The sequence below is a fragment of the Astyanax mexicanus genome, chromosome 21 (genome assembly GCF_023375975.1).
Source record: "Astyanax mexicanus isolate ESR-SI-001 chromosome 21, AstMex3_surface, whole genome shotgun sequence".
Taxonomy (NCBI): domain Eukaryota; kingdom Metazoa; phylum Chordata; class Actinopteri; order Characiformes; family Acestrorhamphidae; genus Astyanax; species Astyanax mexicanus.
Window position 1 is genome coordinate 30,516,919 of NC_064428.1, and position 26,776 is coordinate 30,543,694.

Genomic DNA, 26,776 nt, shown 5'->3' on the forward strand with positions numbered 1-26,776 from the left:
TTGATGAAGTTTTAAGAGTTCAGAAATCAATATTTGTTTTTTAATCAAAGTTTTCATGCATCTGGACATGTTCTCCTCCACCAGTCTTACACACTGCTTTTGGATAACTTTATGCCACTCACTCCTGCTGCAAAAAATTCAAGCAGTTCAGTTTGGTTTCATGGCTTGTGATCATCCATCTTCCTCTTGATTATATTCCAGAGGTTTTCATTTGGTAAAATCAAAGAAACTAATTTCTAAGTGGTCTCTTATTTTTCTCCAGAACTGTATGTCGACATATCATATTATATTTATATATATAATTACTCTAAAGAAAAAAATTGTATTTTTAAAATGGCAACTTTACAAGAAAGGAAATAAAACCTTCTTAGGTTTCAATGGAAATCAAATTTGTAAAAAGTCCTTTTGTGTGCATTTTGACACAATATAAATAACAATTTTGGGATTCACAGTACATCAAACAAGTAAAAATTCATAAACATATTTTAAATTTAATTCTTTTTTTATTTTTAACGTTTAACGTTTAATTTTTTTTTACGTAATATGAATCTGGAAACAGACTACAACTATTTGTATTTTCTATTATTATGTGGATAAGCTAATGAGAAGTGAAGAGACAAAATTCACCACAGAAATAAAAACACTTAGGAAAAAAAAGTTGAATATTCAAAAAGTTGATTTTATTAGGTTTTTCATTCAGTTGGCAAAAAACAACTTTTGTCACGAAAAAAAAAAACAACAGATTTAGAAATATCATTTGGAAATCTACAAAATAAGTACAAAATAAAAATATTTGAAACAACAAAAATATAGACACACTGCAAAAGACGCAGAGTAATGTGTTGGTGCCCCTCCATTTCATTTGTTTAAAAAAAGCAACAAAAATAAATCAAATACTATTTACAATAAACAGTATTTACATTAAGGCAGTTCAGTTACACAGTAAAAGTCCCATTTGTCAAACTTTACTTCATGAAGCTTTTTTTGCAATAAATAAGTTTTTAATAAGTGTACAGAAAGAACCATCATTTTTAACTTGATTTTAAAGGATGTGATTGGTAAAATTACAGTAATAGGCAACCAATCAGAATCTGCTGCTTCAGAGTAAACTATTAACTTTCTATTAATCTTGTATTCATATAATACATAATGTAGGCATTTATAATCAGGCATTACATGGCAAACATAGTTTAACACCTTATAAAGCCTGCCAGAAGATTGTTTAATAACTACTGTAGCGATTTAAGGGTTAAAGTGTTTATGTAGGTAATTTATCTGGAAACAAATAAGAGACCATTCAAAATGTTCAGTTTCCTTGATTTTACCAAATTGAAAACCTCTGGAATATAATGAAGAGGAAGATGGATGATCACAAGCCATCAAACCAAACTGAACTGCTTGAATTTTTGCACCAGTAGTGAGTAGCATTAAGTTATCCAAAAGCAGTGTGTAAGACTGGTGGAGGAGAACATGGAAACCTGGAAAAACCAGGGTTATTCCACCAAATATAGATTTCTGAACTCTTAAAACTTTATGAATATGAACTTGTTTTCTTTGCATTATTTGAGGTCTGAAAGCTCTTTTTTTGTTATTTCAGCCATTTCTCATTTTCTGCAAATAAATGTCCTAAATGACGATATTATTATTAAAAACAAATGACAGAAACTGATTCAGAAACTGAAGTGGTCTCTTAATTCTTTCCAGAGCTGTATATATACATGTTAACATTTTTAATGCAAATTAAAATAAATAAATATAAAGGTTCTAGGCAGACGCAATACAGTAGAAAAGTTAATATTAATCATGATTTTAATCATGACAGAATATCAGTGTGTCTAAGGTATTACAACACTATGTACGCCATATAATGCATTATATAAAAATGCATTTACTATGTTTTATTAATATTATGAATACAGGATTCATAGGAAGTGTTACCAGCTGTTTTTTTTTTTTTAGTTTTTTTTTTACGTTTTATTTTGTTCTTCTCTTTTTAACTAAAGACTTTAGTAGTGCATCTTTAGTACGTAGCACAGATAATAACAGGAAGATAGAACCCCAGAAGGCACTTAAAGATGAAATGTGTTCCAACAGTGTTGTAAAGACCAGTTAGCGCAGTCTTATACATTCAAACTAATGCTTCAATGACTAAATGGCTGCCATGCCTAAGTGTGTGTGTGAGTGTGTGTGTGTGTGTGTGTGTGTATGTGTGTCTATATATATATATATATATATATAAAGAAGTCTGTACAAATCATACAGCTGTCTGCATCCCTTTAATATCGCCCTCATTCCTTTTATATGCGGCCGTTCAATAATTCAGGACATAATTGCAGTTCAGTAGCAGTACATTACCGTCCTCTTTTTCCCGAGCTATAAATACGTCAGCTCGAGCGACCGGAGAGAAAGAGAGAGAGAGAGAGAGCCTCTCACACAAATGGAGGGGTCGGATATTATATCACAGGTCCAGTTAGAACAGTACTTGATCCAGTGATGATCCTAAACCAGTTCCAGTCTACAGCGACCTTCAACACATCCACATAAAGCGAGCTGTGGTTTAGTTTTTAGTGCTTTACAGATATTAAAGATTAAAAGACCCAAAAAAAAAAGAAAAAATATAGATAGAGATGCTGAATTTGATTGAGTTCCAGTTCTAAATAATAATAAAAAAAAATCAAAAACAGTAATAAAGCAGTAATAGTAATACCATAGACCTGTGAGATAAATGAAAATAGAGAGAGAGAGAGAGAGAGAGCAGGTGAAGGTGTGTCACAGCTAATTCAGAAAAATAGGGTGAAAAAATTGGAATATAAAAAAAGGGATAAAAATTATTTGTTTAAAAAAAAACTGTAATTATGTAGAAAATTAATGAATGTATTTGTTTTAATCAATTAAAAAAAATTAAAAAAGGTGCAAGGGGGTGATTGTTTAGAATTTACATTTTCCATTTAAAAAAGCACAGTTTATATTTATTTCTGATTTTTTAAGACAATTTTTAAGACAGTAAAACATGAAGTGCCCTTATTTATTGTGCACACAATAAATATGTATTTGTTGTATATGTTTAATTAAGAAATTAAGCAGAAAAAAAGGGTAAAATAAATTGTGCTTTAGAATGAGCAGATTTTAATGGTAATATTTGGCAACTTTTTTTTTTTTTTTTTTTTAGAAATTTGATTTTTAACTTAATTAGCTTCATTTTAAAATATTTTAATACATTTTACATTTTTGTCACATTTTTACCACAACTAGAGAAAATACTGATTTGACTATGAATTGAAATGTGAGAATTACATACATGAATACATACAACAGATCTTATATTGTTTTATAATTTTACAGTTAAATATAGTTGGGTTTAAAACTGCGTCATCTTAATTCTGAAATATAAATAATATTAAACATAATTTCTAAATTTTTTAAAGCAATTTGACAAATGTGTCTGCATATTTGATATTACAGGGCATTTTCCTTTAGAGAGTAAATTTAGTTGGACATGTGTTAATACAGGATTAAAATATCAGGCTAAATTGGTCAGTTATTTGTTGAGTAGGCTAACTGGATAGCATTTGTCATGACAGTTGTTTCCAATATGACCTTTCAGTAGGCCGAAGAGAGCACCCGGTGAAAATGTTACATTTATAACTATATAAAATGCAGAATAAATAGCATTATATACAGTGTTATATAATAGGGCTGCACTATTTTGAAAAAAATGACACAGCAATATATATATATATTTTCATGCAATATATATTGTTCTATTAAACTTTAAAAGGTAAAAAATTTACAAGTAACATTACTGAAGGTCAGTGACCCAACGTGTCAGTATATAAAGTAAATCACTCTGTTTACCCAACGTTTGGAGTAAAATTAATGTTACTGTATAGATATAGATAAATATAATTTAAAAATTAAAACATTGCTCTACTGAGATTACACAATTTTAATTCTGGAACAATATTAAGTAATGCTGAGAACTGTGCAGCCCTGTTATATTATATAAAATGATATATACTGTCAGTCTGCATGCTCTGAACTCCTGATCACGCTCACCGAGCTTTTTATTGCCCACACCTATCTGTCTTTGTATAAATACCCTCCTGTTACTGTTGTTCCCTCGCTGGGTTTTGAATCTATTTTTATTAGCTCTTCTACTAAGCGTTTATTTTGTCTGTTTACTATTGTTACGCCCCAATTTTGTGGGTTTTTTTATTACTCTTTTGCTTTGCCCTTTTTATCATTTGTTTACTGTTATTTTTTGTATTTAGATTTCTCTTTTTACCTAGCCTTTTACGTGTTGAATTTGCCGAGTATGATCATTTTGCCTTTTCACTCTGGTATATGTTTTTTTATTATCTCTGACATTTTGATACTGACCCTGCCTGTCTCTAACTACCCCTGTAAGCCTAACTGCTTCGATAAAATTAATAATTAATACATTTTATATTGGTATCTGCGTGTGCCTGTCCTTACATATACAGTTCATCAGATAGAGACTTATCTTATGGTAGCTTTTTTATAATATAATTTGTATGTAGGGCCTTCACCCCCTTGCACCTTATTATTATTATATTATTTTTATTATATATATGTATTTTTAATTATTATACATGTTTTGTAATAGCTTTAGAGGGCAGATCAGATCTATTAAAGACTATTAAAGATTGGACTGATGGGTTGGGAGCTGAAGCTTGTAAACACAGTGTGAACAAGTTGAAGGGAGAAATTCACCTTAGATACTAAAGAAGGGTCGTCTAAATTGGCTACAAAAGTGTTTGTGTGTGTGTGTGTTGTTCTAGTGTCTCTTCAAGTGCATAATTAGCTTTGTAGTATGTATATGTATATGTGTGTGTGTAGCTATGCCTGTACAAAATGTATAAATGTAGGCCTGTGTGTGTATCTGTGTATTTGTGTACTGTGTATATGTGTGATGATTGTCAGTGTGTGTGTGTGTGTATACAGTAATTTCATACAGTATATAAAAGTGTGTGTTTGTTAGAGAGTGTGTGTGATTAGTTCTGATGTCTCTTCATGTGCAGGGCGAGGTGGTCGGAGCGTGAGAAGCTGCGGCTGCACACGGCGCACTGGAAAGGCTTGGCTCCCGTGTGTTTCCGGAAGTGGCGCGTGAGCTCGTCGGAGCGGGCGAAGCGCCAGTCGCAGCCCTCCCAATTGCACCTGTACGGCTTCTCGCCTACAACAAACAGACAAACAAACACAATTTGTTCATTTACATGAAGCAAATTAACCCCTAAAACCCATTAAACCCTGTAAATAAGCTCACAACTCACTGCTGTCATCATTTACAACAATTTCACAGGCCCTACAATAGAGCCCTGTGGGACTCCACTACAAAATGACTAACTATAGCAATCATTAACCTGAGATTGAATGGGTTAAAGGACCTTATAGATGAATTACATTTCAGTAATGAGAATGGTAAGAAGCATGTAAACTCTATTAAAGGGCCCCTATAAAGGAAATGCCTCATTTTACAAAATAAAAGTTTGACAAAGCAGGTGATCTCAGTTACGCACGTAACTATCCAAGTCTAAGCTTGTTTTTGTGATGCCTTCTTTTTGAAGGAAGCTCAAATACAGAATGTCCAATCATAACAGAGCTCATTTGCATATATCAGTCTGAGAATTTAAAAAAATAATCTGTTATAGATGATTACGGATTAAATCAGTCAAGTTTGTGATATCCCAAAAAAAAAAACTAAAAAAAAAAACATTTTGTGTATTTGCATACTATATTCTGTCGCTGTCCAGAGAAATATAGCTCTAAAAATACTGAATTTTAAGCCATTTTGGAGCATTTCTATTGGTCCGTTCATTATAAAATTCAGAGGCAAGGTAAATGACAGCAATTGAGTTCAAGTAATGTAGTACTAGAAATCTGAAAATCGACAAAAATGGAGATACCTTTTTTTTTCTGACAGTGATAGTATGCGAATATTCATGTTTCACTGAGTATTTTTTGGTTCATGAGCATAATCCATATTATATACACCGTTCAATGTGGTCCTAAAATATATTTATATAATAATTAAAATATATATTTTTATTTATTTTTTTATTTTTTATTTAAGGACTGTCTGTCTAGATTTCTAACCATGCTATGTCCTCAGGCAACAAACCAAATTTTTGGTTACTACACCTTTCCATACTATACTTTTTCTTTATGTTTCTTACAAAATACGTAAATGTGCAAAAATATGTAAAGAAATATACTTGGATGTTTATATTCTTACTATATTCTTCATGTAAACTTACCAAACAGTGTTTTCATTCATTGCCTTTTGGGCAATGGTATAGAGGTAAACCACTCTTACATGTTTTAGGTGCTTCTTTGCTCTAAAACATCTGATTCATCTGAGCCAAGCTTTCAAAAATATATTTTTCCTCCAGAAAATATTATTAATGCCATAGAGGGTTAATAACCTCTAAATTAGACAAGCTTCACTTTTACACTGTAAAAGCAAGCAAATAAAAACTGGCTTTGTCAACTCAAATAAATACTTTGAATGAACAAATTATTTATTTATTTGATTCCAGGTTAAGTTGTAAAAAAACACAATTCAATTGCTTAATACCACATAAAGTAAGCTACCTAGCATTTTATAACTCACTTTTTATAGAGTACCTCAAGTTCTGGCAAACTAGCTGACCTGTACGGCTACATTCTACCGACCCCATGCTTTATTTCCGCTTAGAGATTTGAGCAGTTACTCTAAACAATACGTAAAGAAGTTGAAATGTTGACTAAAGTCGAGTTGGTTTCCCTCTTTTGTTCATTCCACCAGTAACCAAAGCAAACACACGAGCCTCGCTGCTATTATAGATACAGCACATTACACCTACAGGCTAAAGCTCTGAAAAAAAAACTGCCCTCCCAGATAATAGTATTCAAAACAAAGCTACACGACACGCTAATGCCGCCTGTCAAGATCAAATAAGAGGCCTGTCATAAGAAAGCAGTACGACGCTGAACCGTGTTTGTCTTTCCCAAGAGCTGGTTTCAAATGTTGCAGGGTCTGTTCAGAGAAAGCAGACAAAAGACTCTTCTTTCTGGAAGAGAGCCCATCTGTTAATTCCCACAGTGCGTCCTTTTTAAAGCGGCGCTCATTAAACATGCAGGTAAAACATGTTGTTCTGTTTGTGCTTTAAAAAAAACATTAATCATGCTCTAAAGAACAAGCAGCTGCTACTCTGCTAATCTGACCCGAAAACTGAAAACTGAAAACTCAAAATCATCTGGGCTTAAATTTAGAGCTGAACGATATGAGCGTTTTAGACATTTTTCACATTTATCATACTAAAAAAAAGCACAACAAGAACATGTAAACTCAAAAACAGACTTTCTTTTGCATAAATACTATTATTTTGTGATGTTACAAATAAAGGTTACACTTTTTCATTAATAACCTCCATTAATACCACCATTAATTAATAACACCATTAATTAATAATTTTAACTGTTATTTTTCACATTTATCATACTAAAAAGAAGCACATTAAAAACACGTAAACTCAAAAACAGCCCATTTTTGGCATAAATACTATTATTTTGTGATGTTACAAATAATGTTTTCACTTTATAATTAATAACTTTCATTAATATACCATTAATTAATAATTTTTAACATGTTATTTTTCACATTTACCATACTAAATAAAAGCACAATAAAAACACGTAAACTCATAAACAGACTTTTTTTTGCATAAATACTGTTAATTTTTTATATTTGTGATTTTACAAATAATGTTTTCACTTTATAATTAATAACTTTCATTAATATACCTTTAATTAATATTTTTAACTGTTATTTTTCACATTTATCATACTAAAAAGAAGCACAACAAGAACATGTAAACTCAAAAACAGACTTTTTTTTGCATAAATACTATTATTTTGTGATGTTACAAATAAAGGTTACACTTTATAATTAATAACGTTCATTAATATACCCTTAATTAATCATTTTTAACTGTTACTTTTCACATTTTAATAAACTAAAAAGTTGCAATCTCATTTGTAAATACTAATAAACACATTGGCAACGTGAAGTGCAATTTTTTAACATTTGCTCAGTTTAAAATTCGTATTTACTAGCGATTTATTAATGTCCAAATCTGATGAATGATTTGCTAACATTTTTCATATGAATATTCATTAATATTAAAATTAATTATTTAATTAATAAATAATTGTCATGTGTGAGCATTTATTAATATTTAAATTCTGGTGAACTAATGCTTTGTTCACATCTTTGTACTGATCATTAGTTAAAAATATATTAATGGAAGTTATTATAAAGTGTTACCTAAATAATAACCAACATTTTTTTCTCAGCAAATTCACACAAATGTTACAAAGAATGATTAAAACTTTTTTTCTGAATGAAGCCCATTATAGAATGGGCAATCAGAAAATAATTAATTTACATATAGGACACTTCTTAGGTAAGTCTATTTAATTATGTGGGACAGAATTAAAAGTTGGCTGGTAAACAGTCTTATAAAATTTACTACGAATGTTTTGGTGCAAGTGTGATGATTCCTAAAGTTGACAAATTTCCCCACCTTTAAATCCAACAATTACAATTAAAACACTGTAAAGAGTTTTCTCAGCAACTGTACGCTCCTTTCACCGTCTAATTAAACACAAATCTTAAAAAAAAGGTATTAAAAGAAAATAAAAGCTAAACTATCAGCTTACTACAAAAGTTCCATTCAAGGCTGCTAGAAAAACAATATGCTGTGAACAGATTTCACGACACAAGCCAACAAAAACAAAAGAACATACTCTACAGTACTGTGTAAAAGGGCTGACAGCGTTTTTAACATTATTAAAACTCAATTCTCTCAGCAATAAGAGAGTTTTCACTATAGAAACTCCAGATTATATTAGAACAGATGCAGGTAGAAATAAACATTAAACAGTAGAAATAGAACACGAATAACATGTATTTTAAGTTTAATTTGTATAGTGTTGACCCAAAAAAAGATACAATAAAATATTTTTGAAAAATGTGAAGGGTGATTGATTATTGATATCAATCACCCTTATATAAGGTATATTGATTTTGGTCACAGTATCGCAAAATTCTGTATCATAGTACGTATCATACCAGTAAACAGCCCTACCCTATATATATCAAATTAACTAACTATTTACAGCTAAATGCAGTAAATGTATTTTTTTGTTTGCATTCTTGGATAAAAAAATCACTAAGTAAGTTTAATTTTTAATTCAGAGGACAGTTTTTAGTAGTAAGTTTACTTGCAAGCTTAAAAATCTTAAAAACTTAAAAAAAAAAAAAAAAACTTGGCTCCAGATTTTAGATTTCTTCTGGATGCCCCCTTTTCCAGCACATAACATTACCAGCTTACTAATTTTAATATAATAAAACACTAATTAACCATTCTGATGCACTGGGCCTCACAGGGTCTAATATGTGCCTGGACCCCTATAATCACCATTTCCAGCTAAATTCTCATTTGTATCATTCTAATATTAGTGTTTCACTAAATAAATGATCACATACTGCCCAGATACAGCTCTGGAAAAAATTAAGAGACCACTTCAGTTTCTGAATCAGTTTTTCTGATTTTGCTATTTATAGGTTTATGTTTGAGTAAAATGAACATTGTTGTTTTATTCTATAAACTACAGGCAATATTTATCTTAAATTCAAATTAAAAATATTGTCATTTAGAGCATTTATTAGCAGAAAATGATACATGGATGAAATAACAAAACTAATGCAAAGAAAACAAGTTTTAAGAGTTCAGAAATTAATATTTGGTGGAATAATCACAGTTTTCATGCATCTTAACATGCATGCATCTTGCACACTTCATGTTCATGTTTTTTTAGAACGTGAATGTTAGAATCTTTGTAAAAAACTGTGTACGTTTTACGAATAAATTTCTTCCTAAGAACAGTAAGCAACAATTAAGTTCCTTTTGTACTGAAACAATCCCTGACACTTTATTTCAGAGCTGGGCTAATAATTGCGTTGTTAACGTTAACCCAACAAAAGTTTCTGTGGTAAACACATCGTTAAGAACTGCACTAACAGGATTAAGCTACACATGAGTGTAATTTAACTCTCCAACTAAAAACAGCCAATCACAAAGCTTAAAAAAGGTCCAACACTGCTCTTTAAATCTTTAACTACTAGCCTGTAAAAATGCTGTGAAAACATGATGAGGGTTCTTAAGCACCTTAGAGAGTTTGGAATTAAGGAATTAAATACTGATACAGTTCAGTGCAAAAGGTTTAGACCGTATATGACCTCACACAGCTCTACAGCTCTGGAAAAAATAAGATATAAGAGACCATTTAAAAATGAGGAGTTTCTTTGATTTTACACTCTGGAATATAATCAAGAGGAAGATGGATGATTACAAGCCATCAAACCAAACTGAACTGCTTGAATTTTTGCACCAGGAGTAAAGGCATAAAGTTATTCAAAAGCAGTGTGTAAGACTGGTGGAGGAGAACATGATGCCAAGATGCATGAAAACTGTGATTGAAAAACAGGGTTTATTCCACCAAATATTGATTTCTGAACTCTTAAAACTTTATGAATATGAACTTGTTTTCTTTGCATTATTTGAGGTCTGAAAGCTCTGCATCTGTTTTTTTGTTATTTCAGCCATTTCTCATTTTATGCAAATAAAGGCTCTAAATGACAATATTTTTATTTGTAATTTGGGAGAAATGTTGTCTGTAGTTTATAGAATAAAACAAAATATTCATTTTACTCAAACACAAACCTATAAATAGCAAACTCAGAGAAACTGATTCAGAAACTGAAGTGGTCTCTTAATTTTTTTCCAGAGCTGTATATCTGTAAGTTTCATTTGTATAGTGTTTCCCCATAAAAAGCTATAAACAAAATATTTGAGCAAAAATGTGAAGGGTGTGCTCACTTTTGAATGATACTGTATATTGCTTTTGTTCACAGTATTGCAAGATCCTGTTGGTTTTTGTCAATAAACAGCCTTACTCTATATATAATAATTAACGTGAGTCTCTCTGCACAATAAGAATGGCAGTTAAATGCAGTAAATGTAATGTTTCGCTCAGATTCTTGGATAATTACATTTAAAACTTGGATTTAAATTAACTTTCAGCTTTGTTTCAGTAAAAAAATGGCTAAGTAAGTTTAATCCTCATTAAGCTGTGATGTAGATATGATTCACAGTGATTCACAGTGACGGAGAAACCGAAAGCCGCTCAGCTCTAAACCCTGTAAGTAAAAAGCCGGAGTCTGGAGCCCGGGCGCAGGTGAGGGGAGCCCCGAATGGGGAATCGTGTAACGACTTGTTTTGGCCAGCGCGTCTGGTTTCTACACATGGCATGCCTGCCCCCCCGCCCCTCGTCTCTCCTGAGACAGGTAGGATTGTAGAGAGGATCTGAGGTGATTATGAGCCCATTGTGAGGGCTCTTTCAGGCAGGAGAGAAGAGCCGGAGATTCAGAGAGAAAAAGAGAAAAGCCGTCCTCCCTGTCGCACCAGTCCGCTCAGGCTGGATAATAGCCTCTGGTGGGGTGGATATGTGCTCTCCCAGATGGTTGGAAATTAAAGGGAGGTAGCGGGGATAATTTCATTCCTGTTAGACCTGAATGTTTATGTGTCTGCCCTGCCGCTGCCATGACAGCATTAATGGCAAAACAAGCCTTCGGAGAGGTAAAAGTGATTCACGAAAGGGAAGAAAGGGCCATTATCACAATCAGGCAGGGTACTGTGTTGTGTGGAGTCTCGTAACTTTCCAGTAAATTACTTAAAAAAATTAAAGTTATTTAAATAATTATCCTATTTATAAGACAGCTTTCAAAAAGCTTTCAAAAAGCTCACTAAAGACCACTTTCTTTCACAAGGATCAGTTATTACCTAAAGCTGTATTACTTTAAACATCCTGCACTACCATTTGTGACTACCTATCAATGTTATTGTCTTTGTTACTGTCATTATTTTTATTCCCTTCTTTTTCTTTCCCCCCACTCCCACTTCCTAATCTCCTTTACTTCATTTTTTGTATATTTACCTAAAATATAATTCATTTAAATATGAATTTATTCAATGGGAAAGTGCCTAGTACAAGCCCTGTCTTTATTATGTTTTCTTGGTGAACTGTGCATAATCAATAAAAAAAAAAAAAAAGAAAAAAAAGCTTTATCACTATTTATTTGCTGTATTAGGATCATCAGCAGAATACTGTGTAGTATGGCATCTCATAACTTAAAAAAATGAAGATTTTAAAATTATTTTGACTATTTATGATATTTATAAGACTACACAAAAATTACATTTTCCAGATGAAACCCTTTTTATTTGCTCTATATGGGTCATCATCACAATACTGTGCCTTTTGGCACCTTGTAACTTACAGAAAAAAAATCAATTTTTTTTTATTCTTTTGACTTTATCATATTTAGAAGACTCCCAAATATACAAGGCCAATACATACCCAACCCACCATTAGGACCACCCCTATCACTAGCACATGCCAACTCAGACTCCGCCTTTTTTCAAACTGCTGCTGCCGAGTAGCATCACGGCACACTCGGAGTAAAGAGCAGCGACTCAGTTCTGATACAGCAGCTCACAGACGCAGCCTTGTGCTGATCTACATCACCATTTGGAGTGATGAGAAGAAATAAAAGAGGACCATCTATCCACACAGAGAGAGCAAGGCCAATTGAGCCCTCTTAGGGCTCCAGCAGCAGATGGCAAGCTGCATGACTGGGATTCAAACCAGGGATCTCTTAATCATAGTGGAAGTGCCATAGTCAGGACCTTTCTTTTAAAAATAGCTGAATGAATAGTTGAAATGCCTAAATTATTAAAAATTCAGGCATTAAAAAAATAACAGTATTATATAACCACTTAAGAGAATCATTAAACTTAACCAGGCAGAAATGTGGACATGACTGTGGTAGAAATCCCCCCCCCTGACATCAAAAAACTAAATAAAGTGCAGAAAAAGTAGAGTAAATCTTGGAAAATGTCTTGTTACAGTATGTTTGACATAAATGTGTGAAATTTAACAATCAGTTGTTTATTTCGTGGCTAATCTTGGGTTAGAAAGTTTATGAATTAACAGTAAATCAAGCCCACAGCTCCTAGTTCACTAGTCCTAGTGGTGGATTTTGGATTTGGACCCTCAGGTGCGTGACCATCCAAGTCCATCCAGAGTCGAGAGTATAGAGAGTGGGCGGCCTTATCTTATCATGGCGGTACTTGAGGGCCCCAGCAATTACGTTTACAACTTGTTTGGTCACTTGAAGAACAAAAAACATATCATCTATACCCAGAAAAATATGAAGAGAGTATGAAGGAGGAATACGAGCAGCGATTGCTGTATTTGCTTTTGCTCCGTGTTCTCAAGGCCTCGCTGAGGAACGCCGGTCCTGGTCGATTGTCCTCTAATGCCTTGAGATTTTATGAGGGTGGTTGCAACACCAGATGTTCAACTGGCCACGTTTTACAGCCTGTAAAGGGGGGCGTCGGGGCGCTGAGTTGTTTGACTAATCCGTGTCGCGAATAATAAAAAGCGTCAATCAGCCAATCATAAAAGATATGTTTTGAACCTAAGACCATGCCGTGGAGCGGTGCTGTGGTGGAGGATAGTGTAATGTAGTGTAATGGTGGTACACGATAGCTTACAGGCTGCACGAATGCGAGAATGAATGCGAGGGCATGCCAAGCTCGCGCCTTCCTGCCCAGCAACATGACCTGAAAGACCCAAAATAAAGAGCCGCTGCTGGTGCGACATACTGGCCCAAATAAAACTTTAGTCGGGATTTAATCGGGGGAGTTCTTACCGGTGTGCGTCCTCAGATGAGCTTTCAGATGCGAGGACTTGGTGTAAACCTTCTTACAGCCTGAAACACAGATGAAAAAAAGTCTCAGAGAGGGGCATTAAATTACAAAAAAATATATTTTTGTGTCCCAATATCACAATATTTCAGGGTATTTTTGTGATAACGAGATAATACTCTTGAATTCATGACTAACATTAAAGTTACTATATACTGTACTATAGACACCACAGTTTCATTCATACAAAACATATAAATCTTTGTTTATTTCATAAACAGTAACTTACCAAGACTTGCCAACTTACCAAAAATGTGTGTACAATTATAATAGTATAATAACAAATAATGAAAACATACCGACAAAATTAAATTGATATATTTTTAGTGCATACGAACTGCAAACCTAAACAATTAAAAGTAAATACAGTAAATAATAAAATAAATACTAATTAATCTTTCAATAATATTATTGTTATTGTATGGATTTTTTTTATGTATGCAATATTTTTATGTACAATAAGATAGGGCACATCACTATACATTCTGTCTCTGACTACTTAAAATTTATTTTTGAATGAAAAATGTTACTGATGTTACTGTTACTGATGTTACTGTTACTGATGTTACTGCCACCGGTGTTACTCTACTTGCTGTTACTGTTACTGTTGCTACTGTTACTGGTGTTACTGTTACTGGTGTTACTGCCACTGATGTTACTGTCACTGGTGTTACTGCCACTGATGTTACTGTTACTGGTGTTACTGCCACTGATGTTACTGTTACTGGTGTTACTGTTACTGGTGTTACTGCCACTGATGTTACTGTTACTGGTGTTACTGCCACTGATGTTACTGTTACTGGTGTTACTGTTACTGGTGTTACTGTTACTGGTGTTACTGTTACTGGTGTTACTGCCACTGATGTTACTGTTACTGATGTTACTGTTACTGGTGTTACTGTTACTGGTGTTACTGCCACTGATGTTACTGTTACTGGTGTTACTGCCACTGATGTTACTGTCACTGGTGTTACTGTTACTGGTGTTACTGCCACTGATGTTACTGTTACTGGTGTTACTGTCACTGGTGTTACTGTCACTGGTGTTACTGTTACTGGTGTTACTGGCACTGATGTTACTGTTATTGGTGTTACTGCCACTGATGTTACTGTTACTGATGTTACTGCCACCGGTGTTACTGTACTTGCTGTTACTGTTACTGGTGTTACTGCCACTGATGTTACTGCCACTGGTGTTACTGTTACTGGTGTTACTGCCACTGATGTTACTGCCACTGATGTTATTGTTACTGGTGTTACTGCCACTGATGTTACTGGTGTTACTGCCACTGATGTTACTGTTACTGGTGTTACTGCCACTGGTGTTACTGCCACTGGTGTTACTGTTACTGGTGTTACTGCCACTGGTGTTACTGCCACTGATGTTACTGTTACTGCCACTGGTGTTACTGTTACTGGTGTTACTGTTACTGGTGTTACTGCCACTGGTGTTACTGCCACTGGTGTTACTGTTACTGGTGTTACTGTTACTGGTGTTACTGCCACTGGTGTTACTGCCACTGGTGTTACTGCCACTGATGTTACTGTTACTGCCAGTGGTGTTACTGTTACTGGTGTTACTGCCACTGATGTTACTGTTACTGCCACTGATGTTACTGTTACTGATGTTACTGTTACTGGTGTTACTGTTACTGGTGTTACTTATACTGGTGTTACTTATACTGGTGTTACTTATACTGGTGTTACTCATACTGGTCTTCACGTTACTGGTGTTACCTTGCTTTGGTTATTTAAATAAATGCACAAAAAGGTAAAAAAACTGTTAAGCTGTCATTTGAACGTATTTAAAGTTAGTTACATATTTAATTTTTTTAATCTCCATTCCAAAAGTGGACATTGTTGAAGTGTATGTTGTATAGAGTTACAGAGTTTCATTCATCAAACCATTCATCAAAGTATTATAAGCCTAAAATTATATGTTTTTCTATGAAAATGCCTTGGAAAACAATAAACATGGACTGTATGTGGAGTGATTCATGGATGAGATTCAAAAAGGCAAACTATTGAGAGACTTATTGACCGATAGTGGGTTATATTAGCCTAATTTAACCTTAGCTGATTGGTAGTGATGGAACAATCTTTTGGAGATCAGTTCAACTCTTTTCTTCTTTAATAAGACACAGTGACTCAAATGTGCTCTAACAAATCGGTTGAGCAGAAGTTAAAGAATTTAAGAATTTAAACATTATTGCCAGCCTGTAAAAAGAGTAGAATTTATAAAAATGGATGCAGCAAGATTTTTTTTAGGTTGAATCCAAGACATTTTGCCATTCCGAAAATTTGGAAAAGGATGTTTTTTCTGTAGAATTAAGACAAATAAATGAAGACAACAGTGAGCATCAGCCCAGCATAAGTCTGAACATGAACCACCACATCAACAACAACAGTAAAACCCATTGAAAAAAAAGGAGATGCACAATCTAAGTGGCAGCATGAACAACCTCAGTTTCTGTAATGTTTCCATTCCATTTGAGAGCCTAAAACCAATCTCATCTCGTTAGCTGTAAACCCCCCCTCGCTCAGTAAAGCAGTGATGGGTTCTAAATGGCGTAGCGCGGCATTTCAGACGTGGAGCTGCTTATCGTAAATGCACTATTAATGGCGTTGTGATGCTCGCCCGTTTTACAATTTGCTCGGGCCAATTCGATGCAACAGGATTCAATAACAATCAAGCGGTTGACGTCAACCCCCTCGCATTAATCCACAGGCCTGGTTAAAAGGCTCTGGCTGTCTCTGAATTATTCAGCAATGGATCGGTCTCGGTGAGGAAGCAATGGAGAGTGCTGGTGATTTATTACGTGGATTTCAGCATCAAACAGCTCCTAAACGAAACACTTAAGAGCGAGCGAAGGAAGTGCTGCAGAAACAGGGCTTTCTTTTTCTTGTTTATTGCTGGTGTTACTGAGGTCTGAGCTCGTTGGAGTGCTGGAGTGAAGAAGGTCAACTTTAGCACGACTCTGGATTAGTTTGGTCAGTTAAATAGTGTGTAAGGAATCTATAATAATTACAGACTGTGGTCTTGTATCTGTTTCTCTGCCTACTTTATTATTATTCTTATTTCACCCTGTTCTTTAATACTTAGGACCTAAAAAGAATAGACCACCACAGTGGAGTGGTGCAGCAGTGCTGCTTGAGTTTTTAAACACTAGTGTGTTTAATCATTCATTCACTGTCCTTCACTCTATTAGACACTCCTATCTACAGCTGCTGCACCTTGTAGATGTTTTTTTTTTTTAGAACATCAATTGGACAGTTTGCACTTTCGCACAGAGGGCCTTTAATATGGGACTGCTTACCAACTCATTTGAAAATCTGCAATAGCATCACTAGTTTCAAAAAACAGCTACTCTCAAATAGTATTTGTGCATATTCTTGTAATTATGTATATTGAGTAACTACATATTAATAGTATTATTATTATTCTATTTTATTTATTTATTTTCTGTTTCTCAATTTTTTTCTTCTTTCTGTGTTTCTCTCATGATTTCCTTGGAGGGAAAGTACTTTGTACAAGCCTATTTTTGGCATTTTTTTTACTTTTTCTGCACAGTCATTTTGTTTGTTTGTTCATTTGATTAATTGATGTCCCATTCTATTTGTGCTAAAAAAAAAAAAAAATAATAATAATAATAAAATAAAATAGATGTAAAGTAAAGCCAGAGACTGAAGCTCTGAATCTGTAGCTGCACAGTTTGCAGTGTTGGACATCCTCTAGTACTTAATCAGTGGACAATTTCTACAGGACACTGCTCACAGGACACTGCTGGTGCACTATTCTGAGTCTAGCTGAGATGTTTAAAAACTCCAGAAGCCCTGCTGCTGTGTCTGATCCACACTAACTGTACCAGAACAACACTGTACCAATACTAACACCTCATACACCACCACCATGCTAATCAGTGCTAATCACTGCAGTGCTAAGAAAAATAAATGACCCACCACCCAAATAATATTAATAATAGCTGCTCTGTGGTGGTCTCTTCTGTGGGGTCCTGATCATAGAAGAACAGGGTGAATGGATGATGATAATAAAATATACAGAGAAATTGAAGATATGAAACTAAGTAAATGTGGAACTACAAATAGCTCCTATTTGCCCATACCAAGTACAGTTATTTTTATTTTAATTAAAATGTCCTGTCCTTTGTTCATCCAGTCAAACTGGACTGGAAATGGGAAATGGAATTGAATTAAAATATTTGTATTAAAATGTAAATGTTTCATGAGTTTTCTTTAAGCATAAATTGAACTACACTGACTACAGAGGGAGATTTAGTTTAGGTCAGAAGGTCACTAAACACTTTTTTTACTGAAACCAATCAAAATGAAACATGGCTGAAATACAAATAATTTTTTTAAAACTACTTTTGCTACTTTTTTAACCAATTCATACAATTAAGTAGCATAAATGTATTTTGTCTTGTTTGAAAACAAAATGTAAAACTACAACTAAAAAGATATTTCTGAACACAGATTTTTTTAACGTCTCAGCAAATACAGCAATAAAGCACAAAATTACCTAAATATGACCCAAATAATTCTGGTTACCAAATATTCTGTGCATGCCTAGTATTATGATTAGTTGAAGTCATTGCAGATTCATACTGGTATAAGCAAATCACTTCAATAATATTAGTTACATTCATTTTCATACAGGAAAAAAAATCAAATGACTGAAAATGTGCAATACATTAATATGTTAATGTTTTCATCTTCAGTTCAGTACAGCAGTGGCTCTTCTTAAATTAGTCCTGGGGGACTCCCAGATGGTCCAGTTTTTGGCCCAACCCAACTTAAAAAATAAATAAATAAATAACTGGACCATATGGGCTGTCCCTGAGCAATATGCTGTAATACATACAATACAAGTTGTGATACAACATGATACTTTGAATTGAGTTTTGCTACTGTGACACATTTTGCGATTGTGATAAATGTTATGCTTTAATTTTTCTTGAGCAGATTGCAGACATTGCCAGTGCTTAACCCTACAAATGCAACAAACCTTAAGACAGAGCCCTGGGGGACTCCATAAATGTGTTAAACAGTATCAAAGTAACTCATGGTGATTTCTGCATTAGGAATAATTAATAACTCAATAATTATCAACACAGAGTTCAATGAATGGAAGGTAGGGTGAGTAGACTTAGTCCTTGAATTAATTGAATTAATTTGCAATAAAATTGTTATGTATATCAGAATAATACACACCCCCCTCAATTAAAGTTTAAATTTTTTAACTGTTAGCAGAAACTAGCAGCTATAATTAAATCACCATTAGGCTACACAGAAGTGCAGCAGTACTATTGCTAAATCTCTTTACCTGGAAAGTCGCAGTGGTGTATCCGCCTCTTCTCCAGGTCAGGATTCGTCCTGCGGTTGTAGCGGACCGGCATGCCTACAGTTCCGGAATTTGCAGGAGTGCTCGAGGATGTGGGCATGGGATGACTGGGTGTGTGGACCCCCATTTTGGACGCAATGGTGGCAGCATAAGACGGAGGAGGCGTCAGGTTTTGCAGCAGCTCTTTCTGTCGATCTGGGCTGCCGGGTTCGGAACTTGGCGGCGAGGGCGGGAGGTAGGGGGACTTGGCCTGTGCCTGGCCCTGAGCGAAGTGAGACGGACCCATGTGGTACCCAGATGCCTGCATGCCGCAGTAGGGCTTGACCTCAGTCTGTGGGGCAGGCAGGTGCAGGTCGTGGAAGGCAGGCACCTGCGAGGGCACCTGGGAAGGCACCTGTGAGGGCAGGCCATGGGTGTGGGCATGGTTGTGGTTGTGATTATGAGAGTCTGAGACACCATGGATTGGGTCGTCCAGCTCCGAGTTGAGCAGGTGGAAGAGGTGGCCGTCCTGGGGAAGCTCAAAAGAGGGCATCTCCTGCTTGACAAAGATGCTGGAGGAAGCATCGCAGGCATCCATTCCGCCGACGCCCGGTCCAGAAGCCGAGCTGAAGATGCTGGTGAACTCTGGCAGTGTTGGTGGGGCTGGAATGGAGGTGCTGATGGGGCAGTCCAGTGGAGAGGAGAAGGGGGAGGAGTTCACCAGCTTGCTTTTGGCTTGGCTGGGGAGGGAAGACCGGGCCGGGCGGCACAGGCCAGTGCGCAGGTAGGCAATGTCAGGCAAGTAGACGTTCATGTTGATGCTGTACGGGGAGCCCTGGTCGTCCCCAAACAACTGGTCCACCACCGACAAGCTCTCGCGGTGGTCCTTCTTGGCCAATGGAGAAGCCTGGAGCTGAGGCGTCAGGTATTTGTCCATCTCGAGCTTCGCCTGAGAAAAGATAGCAAAGGGCTTTAAGTACCTTTCAAATGCCCTCAGACGTACACATGAGATTAGCGCACAGTGTCAGGCTGGTGACAGGTGGAATGCAGTCGCTGCTCACATCAGCAGCAGGGGAAAGATTTTAAAGGGCTTCTTGTGGGCTTAGCACGAACATGTACAGTACAAATATACATTTAGGAATGCTTCCTGAAGTTACACACATATTGCTTAAGAGCTCGGTAACTCGAGGGAATTCTCGGGTAACCTGGAACATCTGTGAGCAATCAAACTTTCTAAGGGCAATTTCAACACATTTCAGTTTTACTCTTTTTTTTTATGTACTTTTATTGACTATCCAAACCATGCGTTGCCTGAAAGCGTATAACCCTTTACTATGAAAGCATTTTAAGCAAATATTTGAGCTCAAAACCATCCCAATAAAATCTCTTACACAAGAGGCAGTATTTTCATAACTATTTCTGGAGACAATAAAACTTTCAAATAAGAGCAATCTTAACCAAGTTAGTCAGCAGGATGACCAGCAAGATCAAGGTGGCTGAACAAAATGACCAAAATTAAATGCTGATCAAATGCTGATTAACCAGCTTGATTACCAGCATACAATGTTTCACCTGGATAATCTGCTTTTCAACCATGTTATCCATCAGCAAAGATTTAGGATCAGACCATCTAAACCAGATAGATCATCTGAATCCTTGCAAAAGTATTGCGGGTAGCCGGATAATGCAAAACTGCAAAACTCCAGAGAACCTACTAAGAAACACTGCCCTTAGTCTAATTTAAGCAGACAAAACATAAGCACTCCGTAATGCCCAAGACGTCTTGCCCTGACATGCACTCTCTCAGTTAAAACCTTAATAAGTCCATGCCGTGACTAAACACTTCAGAACATGAGGGTTCTCACAAACTGTGTGGACTACCGTCCCACCTAAACTGTGCCTGTGTCACAAGTGAGACTGGTGGGCTGCTGCTATGTTATGCAGCACAGTCAGCAGCAAAGCATTTATCAAGTAGCCTCCAGTAGCTCTCTGCTACATTCCCCCCTGGACTGCAAAGCGGAGCTCATACCACAGGCCCCCAAAACAGGTTCTGCTGACAAGCAGGAAAGCATCTATGTTCCGGCTCAGCTTTGGCAAATAAACACACATCATATAGACAGTATTAGGTACGGTTAATGGTCAATTAAACCTAATTTGTTAGCAACTTCCCTGACATGTTTAGTCTTTAAGTCTTTGAAAGATACAGTATTTAGAGGACCTTCATTTTAAATTATCAGCACCACAAAAAAATCAACAACCTCAGGTCAGGTGTATTCAGAGGTTCTGGGATGCCAAACCTCCTACCTTCAGCCCTCCTGAAGTGCTCACTTTACATGGCTATTTACCACCCAGTTCATGGGCAATCAAATTCAGATTATTAGCTAACTTTTATGCAAGCTTGGGTTTTTTTCTGGACTCAGAGCCTTTAGGGATCCCCCTGGATTCCCCTTTGGGGGACCCCCTCGAGGATCCACATTTTAAGTCACAACTACATTTTAAATACCTCAACCCAGAACCAATTATCTAGAAACTAGTGATCTAAATCATAGGATGCTCTCTAAAAAGTTCACTGTCAATTTGGGGGATTTCAGTTGCTGATTCCTGAGTCTTCAATAGACCTTTCAGTGAATCTACCTCAACCCAGAACCTTCAAACACACCTGAGATAAGGTAGTCGAGATTCCAGACTGCTGATGATCTTGTATATGCCTATTATCAAACTCCCTTGATGGCTCTGGAAGTTCTAATCTCAAAGACCCACGTTTTAGGGAGATCCATTTTCAACCCAGATAATTAGCAACCCAGAGCCATGTCTACCTCATGGTTTTTTAAGGGTTTGGGGTCTCGATCATCTAGACATTTTAAAACACTCTTTTCAAATGATCTACCTCCCTGGCAGTTTCGGGACTTTCTTGTCTCAGCGTCTTTGGGGACACCCCTAAGGGGATTCACCCTCTACACAACCAGATGACTCGTGAACCTCCAGACCTTGAGTTTTCAGCGATTCGTCCCAAAATTCCTATGTCCTAGCAGAAGGTCTACAAGGTCAAGGGATCCACAAATCAAGAAACAGAGTGTGTGAGAGTAGGGGGGCACCACTCGGAATGTCAGCCCTCCTGAAGTGCTCTTTACGCGGCTGCTTACCACACAGCTCTTTCTGAATTTAGATCGTCCAGCTGTTCGCCGGACACGCAGCATATCTCTTTCACAAGTTTTCTGATTAAGGGGGCTGTCGGCGTTGCTGGGAAGTTTCAGCTCAGAGCGGCGCGAGAGAAGAGGGCTGTGCGGTGCGTGTGCAGGGTGGGGTGGGGTAGGGTAGAGTGGATGGCAGCAGGGGGGCAGTTGTTGTTGATGACGGCCGGGCAGCCAAGGGAGCAACTGCCTTCTCTTGCTCTTGTACCTTTTGCTACCATGCATCCTAGACGCTTAGATATTTCGATATTCCTAGAAAGGGGTGGACCAAGGCGCGGCTTTCGGAAGCAGCTTTAGGAGGCAGCTTTCGGATGCTGCTACCTTTCGGTAGTTGCCCTCTTTCCAATGGTACCACCCCCCTTGGTTTCAAGGGGCAACCGCAAAAAAGGCAGTAGCATCCTAAAGCCAAAGCCGCGCCTTGGTCCAGTTAGTACCTTAAATAAGCTTGCTGGCTTGTATTAAATATTGCTTTGTGTATGTGCTATTACAGTCTAGTAATAATAATATATTATAACATCGTAATAAAATGATTACTATTAGATTATTATTGTGTGCATGCAATAATAATAATAATAATAATAATAATAATAATAATAATAATAATAATAACAACATCAAAAAGACCACCCATGCTTTACAAAAAAAGAAAAGAAAAAAGCATGCACACACTCACACACACATACAAAAAAACGTTAAGGCTCGTGCCCGAGCAGCGTGCGCTCGTGCACGCGCGTACCTGCGCATACTCGTTGGCCAACACCCTGTCCGGCTGGGGGGTCTTGCAGTCGAAGTGGAAGAGGGCGCAGGGGTCCTCCCCGCAGTACCCGTCCGGTCCCGGCGGCGCGAGCGCGGAGCTCGTGGCTGTGAGGAGCGCTGCTGCCATCAAACGCGTCCGTCCGCGCGACCCTGTCCGTTTCCCCGCCTCGCACGAGCTTCTTCAGCGCGAGCTGATCGCATCGGAGGGACGGCGGGCGAGCGAGCGCGCGCGTGCAAGCGTGTCTGTGTGTGTGACTGAATTTCTGACTGACTGACTGAGTGAGTGCGCGAGCGAGCGAGCGAGCGTCTGAGAGGAGCTCGAGACGAGAGCGTGTATATGTGAGAGTGTGTGCGCGCGTGTGTGTTTTTATGTATATGTAGTAGCTGTGCGTGCGCGTGTGCGCGCGAGCGTGTGTCTGTGCGTGTGTGCATGAGTGAGTGGGCGTGGCTAACCCGCCCTTAAACAGGATCTTCTTAACTGTAAAGACTACTTCCAGTTGCATTGCTGACACAGATGTGCAAATGCACACAAACAACACACACCCTGTCTAGACCATGTAGACCTGTAGTAGAAGTGCTGCCAAAAGATTAGGACAGATAAACAAATAATAAACCTGTAAATCAACCTGTTGGAACCAGGTCTAATGCCAGGTGCAGAGTATAGGCTGCTAAAGAGAGTATAAATCCTTAATACTATTGGTTTCATTACAGAGTTCATACACTTTTTACCATTAAATGTCTATGATTTATCATGCCTTCAAGGCAAATTTTCATGACCATACAATTTTAAAACATTAGTGCAGACAAGGACAAATGGACAGACATTCATAAACAGAAACACAAAGATTTGCAGACCAAATTTCATCACTTTTCCAATTTTTTGGGGATATTTTTGTATTTTTCCAAAACTTATCCAGGCCTGGAAATTGCTATTTTTTAAATTCCATCACTTTTCCAGTTTTTTCATAACTGTATAAACCCTGTCATTAGAAAGAATGAATAACCAAAACTTTTAATTGAAGTCATTTCAAAGCATTTCTATTGGTTTGTGACAGCTATAATACACAGTAATAAAAATATAGCACCCCTGATTAAATTAGGCCTACAGTATAAATTGACTTATGCAGTCTAACATTATATTTAATTACTGTAGTATTAACCTAACTGAAACAAAAAAAAACAACCTAATTAAAAAACAGAGTTAACCAAATTTAAATCAAATGTATATGATTAATTTGACATACCTTTACTTTAAAAAACTGTTTATTTAGGCAAACCTGGTAAAATTATATATTGTATAAATACATTCACAATATCTATTGATAAAACACTGCAAATTCAATTTCAATTCATTTAGGTTTTGTGGAATTGTTTTTTTTTTAAGGTTTTTCTGCAGAAAATATATGTAACACACACACATACAGTGTGTAAACAACCCACAAGTTCCTTATTAAACCAATTAAATAATGATTATGATTTATAACCATGTGCAAAGTGAACAGTGAACAGATTTCTTGTCTGGAGCTCGATAACTGATGGACAGCTTTATTTCAGTATATAAAAAAAGAATTTTTTAATTTATTGTTGGGTTTATTCTATCTAATAAAACGCATTTACTGCTAAGACACAAAGTTAAAATAAAAAATATATATAATCTACAGTATAATCTTTGCACGTATACATTCAGCAGTACAGTCTTTTAAAAAATGTGCATGGTGGTTTCCTGCATTGAATATGGAGGTGATTTCTGATATTCCAGTTGTTGTTTTTTTCTGTTTGCATGGACACCTATGGTCACAGTCATTGCAAAACACTGCACTGAGCTGTCCACCAAGGGTGGTAATATTAGCCTTATACTATGGCACATCCTTGATACACAGGTGACACTATGAATTGAGGAATGTTAAAAGCCCAATGCAACAACATTGGAAATGGAATGTCTATCCCATCCATCTTACCTACAACATAACACCTCACAACTTACACAGGTGTGTGTGTTTCCATGGCAGCTGTCCCCTGAGGTAAATTCAAAATTCATTGGTTTCATGGGTTTAAATGGGTTTAAATGGTTTGTGTACAGCTTAAAGATGAGCCACTCTTGCATCCAATCTTACGGTATGCAGCAGTCTTGTCTATTTTTACCTCCACTGTGAAGCTTTACAACTCCTCAGCGAGGGAGCGGACTCTTGTTACGGTTCCTTCAAAACACAAAGAGTCATCTGTTCATTAGGCTGAAGAGGAAAGCTTTTAACAGCCACATTACCACACCTTAACATGGGTTGTTCCAAGGACTGCCTTGGAATATTTACAAGCACAACATTATGACCACACCCTATCTACTAAGGAGCACAGTGTAGTTATACAGTATAATTACAGACTGTAGTCCTGTATCTGTTTCTGTATCTGCTAACTACTATCATCATCATTTTCCTCTCTTCGCCCTGTTTTTCAGTGGTCAGGACCCCACAGGACAGACCACCACAGAGCAACTTTATAAGCCATTATATGTGTGGTGAGGGAAGAGATTATTTGGCTGGTAAGAGTAGATCAGACGCAGCAGTGCTGCTGGAGTTTTTAAACGCCTCAGTGTCACTGCTAGACTGAGCAGTCTACCAGCTGACTAGTGTCTAAACTAGAGTCCTTAATAATAGAACTACAAGGTGTCCTATATGCTTTGTAAAGCTTAAAAAATAAATAAAAAAAACAGATAATGGGTCGGTCATAGACTGTGCATAGCTGGAGAGAGCATTGTCTCTCAAAAGTGAAACCACGACAGGTCGAGCGCCCCCTGCTGTTCGGTTGCAGAAAGCTGTGTAACCCCACCCATCCCATAGGTTACAATGGCAAAACAGACAACTTTCAATCACGTATTTTTCTGATATACTGTAATTCTACCTCCATTATTTAAATGCAACAGCTAGTGTAACCTCTGCTTATATTGTAAAATTTTTATATTTTTTAAAACGTTATTCAGCTCTATTCAAAAAAGGTGTGGTTATTGTAAAAGGGCTGGTTATGGGCGGGACCTATAACAGACGGTCAGCCAACATGGTTTTGGCTTAACAAGGTTTTGGCTTAATTTTCATTGAATGAATGGGAACGGCGACACGACGTCCATCTTTTTTTACAGTCTCTGGGGTCAGTGTATTGGCCTAAAATAAGAACTGGGCAATATGGCATTATTTTAACATATCATGAAGCATTTTCTAATTCATTACAAAATACATAATTAGACGTAATAATAAACTGGATGATGTGCATCAAAAACTTAACACGCTTGAGTGAGTACCAGAATAGTAGTTTTTTTAAGAATCTGCCATTGCTGATTGCTCATTGGCCTGTTCTCTGCCAAGAGTCAGCCAATCAGTTTTTAGTTTGGGTGGGCTGTGTTTTTTCCCAACTCCTGGATGGGATGCGTTCAGGAGCATCATGGCTCCCATCAAAATTTGTTAACTCATTTCTCCTCTCACTACTCTAAAGTATATCCATGCCTGCTAAAAGTAAAAAAAAACAATAAAAGTCTTGCCCGCTGTACTGTTTGTAATAGTGATTTCAGCATTGCACACGGGGGACTAAATGATTGAAAAAGGCATA

At 36.5% G+C, this 26,776-nt stretch overlaps 1 protein-coding gene across 1 annotated transcript; it reads right to left on the reverse strand.

Moving 5' to 3' along the window:
• Nucleotides 1–658: 658 nt before the first annotated feature.
• klf5a (Kruppel-like factor 5a) lies at nucleotides 659–23,546 on the reverse strand. Its single transcript, XM_007246677.4, has 4 exons — nucleotides 23,163–23,546; nucleotides 19,239–20,184; nucleotides 13,841–13,900; nucleotides 659–5,194 (listed from the first exon to the last, which is right to left on the reverse strand). Exons 1-4 carry the CDS (start codon nucleotides 23,307–23,309, stop codon nucleotides 5,016–5,018), a joined length of 1,332 nt encoding a protein of 443 aa, XP_007246739.2. The 5' UTR covers nucleotides 23,310–23,546; the 3' UTR covers nucleotides 659–5,015.
• Nucleotides 23,547–26,776: the final 3,230 nt, after the last annotated feature.

Excerpts from the sequence above, each read along its gene's own strand:
- klf5a (XM_007246677.4), bottom strand. The coding sequence starts at position 23,309 with ATGGCAGCAGCGCTCCTCACAGCCACGAGCTCCGCGCTCGCGCCGCCG. Across the intron at positions 20,185-23,162 it reads TGGCCAACGAGTATGCGCAG|GCGAAGCTCGAGATGGACAA; the intron begins GTACGCGCGTGC and ends ATCTTTTCTCAG. Across the intron at positions 5,195-13,840 it reads TCATCTGAGGACGCACACCG|GCGAGAAGCCGTACAGGTGC; the intron begins GTAAGAACTCCC and ends TGTTTGTTGTAG.